Here is an 8,687-nt window from a genome sequence, read left to right as displayed (position 1 = left end):
TTTTTTTTTCTTCAAGTCCAAACCGATTACTTATTTTACATGGGTTCCTTGATGAAAACGTGCACTTTTTCCACACCAACTTCCTGGTGTCTCAACTCATCCGTGCAGGAAAGCCATATCAGCTACAGGTTTGAAAAAATATATATAACCTTATAATGTTAGTATTTTTTTTCCCCCTCAGCCACATAATTAATTTGCATTCTCTGTAGATCTACCCCAATGAGAGACACAGCATCCGCTGTCCTGAGTCCGGAGAGCACTACGAGATCATGCTACTGTACTTCCTCCAGCAGCACCTCTGATGAGCGGCGCATCTCCTTTCCCAGCCTCCTCTACTTCCTTCAGCAACAGTGACAGTGAATACGGCCCTCTCCGGTTCCCCAACCCGCCTTTGCTTACTCGCACTCTTTCTGGAAGGAGTGTCTTCGCAGCAGCCAGAAACGGACTTGTCCCCAAACCTCATGTAATTTTGTGCATGTCGGCACACTTTTATCAGAAAGGACACCTCCGAGAACGGAGAAGAACCCAGTAGCTCATTAACCTCATAAACAAGTTTTGGATCATGTGCCACATCTAGGTAATGTTTCCTTTCCGGCTCCCTTTGAAACACTGATTATGTTGCCAAACGTGTCTTTATTTTTAAAATTTGTAGTTAGTGGCTGATCAGGATACAGAGACTGGATTTCTACACGTAACGTACAGAAATGCTCTTTCCGCGCTTTCTCTGCTCATTTAACTTAAGCTTTTTCAGTTCTATGAATGCAGTCGTGTTTCGGTCCAACATGGATTCCAGCGATAGCCGCAGTCTCGTGGCTCTCACGTAAGGACACCTCACACTACTACCTGCAGTTCATATTTTAAGTGTGTATTATTAAAGGAACATATTTTTTATGAATTTGGGGTCGTTTATCTTTCATGTATGCTGTTTTAGTCAAAGTAGCATATTTGTTTCACTGAAGACCGCATGAAATAAGCCATCTGATTTACTTCTGTAATATGATGAATTTCTCTACTGGGAATTGATTGGAGCGTGAACGGTGAGTTATATCACATTTATTTATATAGTGCTTTATGCAATACGGATTCAAAGCATTGCATCACCTCACATTGATAAACAGGAAAATACTTAGTGTTGTAATCATTTATGAAGTGTTCAGTTTCGACAGAAGTGTCATTATTCGGCTCACTTTAGGTCAGTGTTGCTTCAGTGCCATTCAAAAGGAGCACCTTTCTGATAGTTTGCAGACCCCGTCTCTGTTATGAATCGGTCCCTCCTCAGTGTTGTCATCCACAAACTTAGTGATTGACTTGATGTGTGTTGATTCCCAGTTATAGGTCACTGACAGGTGAAGTGAGCGTGTTGTTGGGGACGGGATATATTAGGCAGCAAGTGAACAGTCAGTTCTTGAATTTCATGTGTTGGAAGCAGGAAAAATCGGCAGGTGGTTTGCAAATTCCTAAGGCCTCTAAATTATCAACATGTTCTAAACTTTGATGAAAAACCTGTTGCAGAATTGAATTACATGCGTTCTGCCCTCAGATTGATAGTTTATACTTTGTAGCAAGTAAAAGGCAATCAGATACATCAGGTCGTGAAATGTTTACTGATTTTAAGTAAACATAAGAGTCAATTTGGCATTAAAGGCACAATACGTAAGATTTTTTATATTAAAATATCCAAAAACCACTAGAACAGTGTTATATATTTTGCTGACTTATGTACTTACATTATCCCAAATGTTTAGAAGAATGTTTGAATCCAGAGAAATAAGCAATTTTAACTAGTGACACGCACCGTGTCTATAGTGTCATTGTGTCGCCTGCCAATGACGCCATAACCCCTCGATTTCTGGTTTTGTTTTGTAGAAAACATGGAAACACCAAAGACGCTTTAATATGTTGTGTGTTTTAATAGACCGGTGACGACCGCACAGAGTGGCATTATAACAGAACTTTCAAATGTATCTAGTATGATAAAACAGCGCTGCTTTACCCCGCATACTCACGACCGGAAGAAGCGGAAGCGGTCGGCTGTGGCATAATAAAAGCTCCGCTGCTTTCGAGCCGTGTGTCACGCTCGTTCAGCGCCTCGTTTCGCTTCGACGGCTTTCAGCCTCACCCTGCTTCATTCCACTACATTAATAAATCATTAGCTCATCCATGAACGTGATTTCTGCCCGAGTCCCGTCGGATTGCTTCGGCTGTGAAGACCACAACTCCCATGATTCCACACTCAGTCACGGTGTCATCAAACTACGCCTTTGTCTATTTGTTTATTTTGAATACGCACCCTCTAGTGTCGAAAATTACATATTGTGCCTTTAACTAGTTGTTTATTAACATGCATATTAGCATTGGCTGTTTATAAAGCACGTTAATACCTAATTCTGCATGACCATATTTTAGATGCCTTAATCCTATCCCATACAGCTACCTTACTATTTATTAATAAGCAATAATTAGGAGTTTATTAAGACAAAAGTCATAGTTAATAGTGAGAATTTAACCTTAAAATAGTGACCATATTTTATATTGTAGTATTTCAATATTTCTGTACTGTTATAAAGAATGTGTTTATTTGCTATTACAAACAATCAGAATTTCATCTTTCTTTTTGTCCATATTAATATCACTAACTGCACCAAATTGCATATTTTAGCTCCGTTCGGACCTCTGAATAAAACAGTTTTATTTTTGCCTAAAGTGTGAGCTCCATCTTGCCTTTATCATATACTACATGAGCCATAATAGCTTGATGCATCAAATATGATACTTAAACAATTGCAAATATTGATCATCTGAAAGGTTCAGTTTCAAAGAAAAAATTATTCAAAGATTTTTTTTATTATGATTTTATATGTGACCCTGGACCACAAAACCAGTCTTAAATCGCTGGGGCATATTTTTAGCAGTAGCCAAAAATACATTGTATGGGTCAAAATTATCGATTTTTCTTTTATGCCAAAAATCATTAGGACATTAAGTAAAGATCATGTTCCATGAAGATATTTTGTAAATTTCCTACTGTAGATATATCAAAACTTAATTTTTGATTAGTAATATGCATTGCTAAGAACTTAATTTGGACAACTTTAAAGGCGATTTTCGCACCCTCAGATTCCAGATTTTCAAATAGTTGTATCTCGGCCAAATATTGTCCTATTACGGTGGCCGAGAAGTGCAAAACAAATCACAATTCTGAAAACAAAATAAATTACAAACGCAAATGCAAGTCTAAAAAACAAAATAACAATTCAGAAAACACAACGACAAATCAGACAAACCGGAAGAGGTAGGTATAGTTTGAGACAGCGCCATTGGTTTGGGATTACTCACCGCTGACTGGACGAGACATCTGTCAATCAACGTATACAGGAAGAACCAGCCGAAGAACTGCAGAGTCGTGGTAGAAAGTTCGGAGATGGTATTAAAGTAGCTCAGTTTAAATGTATTGTATGAATTGCCCTTACTGTGGAATAAAAAATACGGAGTATATATTTACATTTAGTTAAAAGTGGCTGTAAAACACCAGTTCCAGTGGCGCAGATGGATAACTGCGTGTCGTTGGCTTTTTGATCGACCCGGGTTTGATCCCGCCTTTTGCCAAACTTTTTTTTTTCTCCCTTTTCAAATCTCGTATTAGCAATGGATTCTATTTACAGTAAGTGCAAATACCTATTTACACTGTTAAAATAGCAGGATTTCTACTATCAAGTATACTACTTGTTGCAAATAGTGGCAATTATCTGCACTTCAGTATTGTAGTACATTATAAAACAGTATGCAATAGTATTTAAACTGGGCTACTTTAATACCATCTCCGAACTTTCTACCACGACTCTGCAGTTCTTCGGCTGGTTCTTCCTGTATACGTTGATTGACCGATGTCTCGTCCAGTCAGCGGTGAGTAATGCCAAACCAATGGCACTGTCTCAAACTATACCTACCTCTTCCAGTTTGTCTGATTTGTCATTGTGTTTTCTGACTTGTTATAATGTTTTCTGAATTGTTGTTGTGTTTTGTGAATTATTCTGTTTTTTAGACTTGCATTTGTAATTTGTTATTTTCTTTTCAGAATTGTGATTTGTTTTGCACTTCTCGGCCACCGTATCCTATGCTAAACAAACCATACATCAATGGAAAGCTTATGTATTCAGCTTGAGCTGATGTATAAATCTCAATTCTGAAAAATGTACCCTTATGACTGGTTTTGTGGTCCAGGGTCACATATGTCAGGCTTTACAGGGTTAAGATATTTTGTTCATGAACCATGTCTTTGCTGTCTTTTAGGAAAACACTTTGGAAATCCACTCCATTCTGGTGCTATACTGACTTTTGCAATGGTTGTGAGCATCAACTAATAAGGTTGAAGACCAGCCTGTGTCGCGCCAGAGGCTTTAAAGTGTGAAAGAAACTTGCACAAGCAAGTCTTGTTAAAACACCATTGTCTTCTAAAAGATTCATGTTGTATATTTGTACTTCTTTACAGCTTCTCAAATGTTTATAGCTTCAATCTACTAGGAGTTTGAGTCCAGACCAGGCTGTATTCATTGCACCACATTTTAAAGACTGAGCCACACTGTACAGTGCTAAACAGTCATTCAGAGCCATGCAGTTCTTCTGAATTCTCTAATGGTGACGATACCATGCAGGTTAGTGGTTGAGGTAATGATGATCTTCAGTACAGTCCAGCCTGAGACCATGAGCATAGACCAGATCCAAAGCCACGTTCAGGTGCATCACCAAGACTTCACCAAGGCCAAGAGGACACAGCATGTATTCTTTAGTTCTGACCAACAATTCTTCTAACAGAACCAGTTATAACGACGTGACATGTGGCCAAGTATGTGACCCATACTCGGAATTAGTGCTCTGCATTTATCCCATCCAAAGTGCACACACACAGCAGTGAACACACAAACCGTGAACACACACCCGGAGCAGTGGGCAGTCATTTATGCTGCGGCACCCGGGGAGCAGTTGGGGTGCCTTGCTCAATACCACCTCAGTCGTGGTATTGAAGGTGGAAGAGAGCTGTACATTCACTCCCCCCACCTACAATCCCTGCCGGTACGAGACTCGAACCCACAACCTTTGGGTTATGAGTCCAACTCTCTAACCATTAGGCCACGACTTCCCACAATAACCACTGTATTGCTAACTTTTTACAACTTTAGTGACACCAGATACATGCATTTTGACCTTGTAATTGCAGAAAATGAAGGTGGGTTAATCTATTGACAGTAAATGTTATGCACTCAAATTCTTTCCGTTTGCCTAAAGGGAGTGTTATTTAAACCGTTTTACTTCATGTTTTAATATGACTTCAGCAAACAAGAATGGAAATAATGTACTTTGTGAACTAAATGTAATGTTTTGGACACTTAATTGTATGTTATTTACATTTGGTAAATGTGTACTTGCTTTTTTGAATCACTTAAGTGTGACTTAAGCACGTCTTTATATGTAATTTCATTATTACATATATTTTGGTTAAAGTGTACTGCTGAATGTACTTATAAGCATTTATGGAAAACTAAAATATACTTTAATGTCATTTCTATACCATCTATTCATAATTGCACATTCATAATGAAGAGGTTGCAATTTAGTACATTTAAAATATCTTAACATTAAATGTAATATTCAGCAGCACAACAGTTAAAATTATAATCTTGTACTTTACATGTGCTTTGGTATGTTAGTCAACACATCAAAATGATTGTTTCTTTTAAAGCACAACAAAAGATGAAAACTTGTTTAAAATGTATTTCAAGGTTAACTTTTAATTTGACATCTTTACAAAGTGCACTTTTTAAAACTGTACTGAAGTAGGACAGTCAGAAACACAGTCATTAAAATGCACTCTCAGTACATTTTATTTTGTAAAATTATTTTTTTTTTTTAAGATTTGAAGTACACCAAGTGTGCATTCAATAGAAGACAACAAGACTGTTTTCAGTGTTTTAATGTGATCCAGCCTTTGATGTATAGGTCAAACTGATGTATTAATATAACCAAAATCCACTACTGTAGTGCATAGGTGCATTTTCTTAATGAATAACTGACATTATACCTTTTTCCTTTAATTGTATATAAAAAGAAAAAAAATGCTAATTGAAAAAGCAAAAGCTGCACAGCGTGATACAATCATTTAAACAAATCACAGATAACAAGTAAAACGGACAATAAACCAAAAATACTGACAGACCAAACATTATACAAAATCATACTTTGGGCCTGGTAAAAAAAATAAAAATAAAATTAATAATACAATTGAATAGTCAAAATATGTTTAGATGAGCAACTAAAGGACAGCTATAACACTCCTTAGCCTGTTTGCAGAGCTGCTGCAGCATCTTTGGACAAAATAAAGATTGTCTGTATTTGAAATCTACAGTAAACATTCTAGTTTAAGACTTTTACAGGTATTTAACTCAACACCTGGTTTCTTAATTTGTGTAAAGTGCCAAGTTCAGTTATCAGTGTATTGAAGTTAATGAACCAAGCAAATTGATAGTGAGCAAATAATTATGAAAGTGAAAGTGACGTGACATGTGGCCTAGTATGGTTACCCATACTAGGAATTAGTGCTCTGCATTTAACTCATCCAAAGTGCACACACACAGCAGTGAACACACACAAACCGTGAACACATACCCAGAGCAGTGGGCAGCCATTTATGCTGCGGCGCCCGGGGAGCAGTTGGGGGTTCGGTGCCTTGCTCAAGGGCACCTCAGTCGTGGTATTGAAGGTGGGAGAGAGCGCTGTACATTCACTCCCCCCACCTACAATCCCTGCCGGTACCAGACTCGAACCTGCAACCTTTGGGTTACGAGTCCGACTCTAACCATTAGGCCACGACTTCCCCCAACCCAATGGAAAATAAATCATATAGGACAGCTTTTACGCAAGTGTCCTCTCAGGGTAACCACAGGTGAAGTTCATCACATTATAATTATGAACCTGTTTAATATTTCACAGCCACAAAGTGTCAGGATTTCAAGCTTAACTACTGAAAAGTGCTTTTCTTCTTCTTCTTCTTCTTCTTCTAAATGTCACTTGTTTTGATTTATCCAGATATGATTTGGGCCATTCCTGATTTCATTCAGTTTCAGTTCTTAAGTTCAATTCTGTAATCTTTCTGTGATCAGTCAAGATGTCTAGAAGCCAAATGTTTCTCTTTTCCAAAGTCAGGCAAAGTCCTTTCAGTTCAAAGAACAGATCGCGAGACGCTCCGCTTAAGGGCCACATCTGATCCAGACAATACAGACTGTATATGTAATGGCTGAGTTTTATTCAGTTAGATCAGAGGACAAAAATAAACTAGATAGTAAAGTTTGTAGACAAACTTTAAGTTGGCTTGAAAAAGCCTAGCCAGAAAGTTTGAAGTAGTTTTAAAAGCTTAAAGTTTGAGGGTTTTCAGTTTTAACTAATTTGAAGCAGTTTTGAAGGCAATACAATCTATCAGAAAAATAGATGGATAAAAAAACAGATAGATAGATAAGAAATAGTACACTAGCATATTGCTAACATGATTAGCAAGTGACTAGTTTGTCGCAAACATGATTAGCAAGTTACTAGCATGTTGCTAGCGTGTTTCCAGCATGATTAGCATGTTGCTGGCATTATTAGCAAGTAACTAACATGTTCCTAGCATGATTAGCAAGTTACTAGCATGTCGTTAGCATGTTTCTAGCATGATTAGCAAGTTACTAGCATGACATTAGCATGTTTCTAGCATGTTGCTAACATGATTAGCAAGTGACTAGTATGTCGCTAGCATGATTAGCAAGTTACTAGCGTGTTTCCAGCATGATTAGCATGTTGCTGGCATTATTAACAAGTAACTAACATGTTCCTAGCATGATTAGCAAGTTACTAGCATGTTTCTAGCATGTTGCTAGTATGATTAGCAAGTTACTAGCATGTCGTTAGCATGTTGCTAGCATGATTAGCAAGTTACTAGCATGTCGTTACCATGTTGCTAGCATGATTAGCAAGTTACTTTCTCAAGCCAATTTAATCACTGCGGTAGAAAACAAGGGTGGAGGGTCATAGGCAGGGCCGTTCTAGGCATAGGCGAGCTAGGCGGTCGCCCAGGGCGCCACCAGCTGAAGGGGCGCCAATGAGCGCACGTACTGGCACTTTTAGCAGGGTTGTGATAAAGAGTGGCACGGTCACCCTGAAATATGACTGCCGCCCCCACTGGACCCCCAACATTATTGGGCTAGAGTACTGCCAATCTGACGATGCCTGTATGCCGCTAGATCAGAGTGCTGTCAATTGCTGCCTGATTGTTGCATGCAAAGTTTGCATTTGGAGCGCTCAACAACGCCATTAGATCAGTGGGCTCTGTCAGTGCTCTGGCAAGGTAACACTATTTATTTGCCATGCAATAAAGCTAAGCTCAAAGGCCAATTAAAAATATTGGTACAGTAAATAAAGAGAACAAAATCAGTATTTTGTTTAGGCAGTATTTGTGGCACTTGATAAATAATGTTGCGATATTTGTCCAAAAGGTGTGCGTTTTTTGCGCCAATGCATTGTTAAAGGATCAGCGTGCCATGTAATATTCCCATATAAACTTTAACATCCAATTAAAAAATATTTGTATAGTAAAATTTGCTAATTCACAAGATCAATACATCCTTTATTAGACCGCTTTGTCGAGTTAAATGCATCCT

General features: G+C 38.2%; 1 protein-coding gene across 1 annotated transcript in view; it reads left to right on the top strand.

The window, feature by feature from the left end:
• The window catches only part of LOC107602444 (dipeptidyl peptidase 9-like), a 25,412-nt gene extending 24,517 nt beyond the window's left edge, over nucleotides 1–895 (top strand). The window contains exons 18-19 of the mRNA XM_016294937.1: nucleotides 17–128; nucleotides 210–895. Coding sequence (XP_016150423.1) covers nucleotides 17–128; nucleotides 210–302 — 205 coding nt within the window. The 3' untranslated portion in view covers nucleotides 303–895. The remainder of the gene's footprint in view (nucleotides 1–16; nucleotides 129–209) is intronic.
• Nucleotides 896–8,687: the final 7,792 nt, after the last annotated feature.

The sequence above is a fragment of the Sinocyclocheilus grahami genome, unplaced genomic scaffold (assembly GCF_001515645.1).
Source record: "Sinocyclocheilus grahami isolate Dianchi unplaced genomic scaffold, SAMN03320097.WGS_v1.1 scaffold327.1, whole genome shotgun sequence".
Taxonomy (NCBI): Eukaryota; Metazoa; Chordata; class Actinopteri; order Cypriniformes; family Cyprinidae; genus Sinocyclocheilus; species Sinocyclocheilus grahami.
The sequence above is the reverse complement of the archived record's forward strand: the minus strand, read 5'-3'. Positions and strand labels throughout refer to the sequence as shown.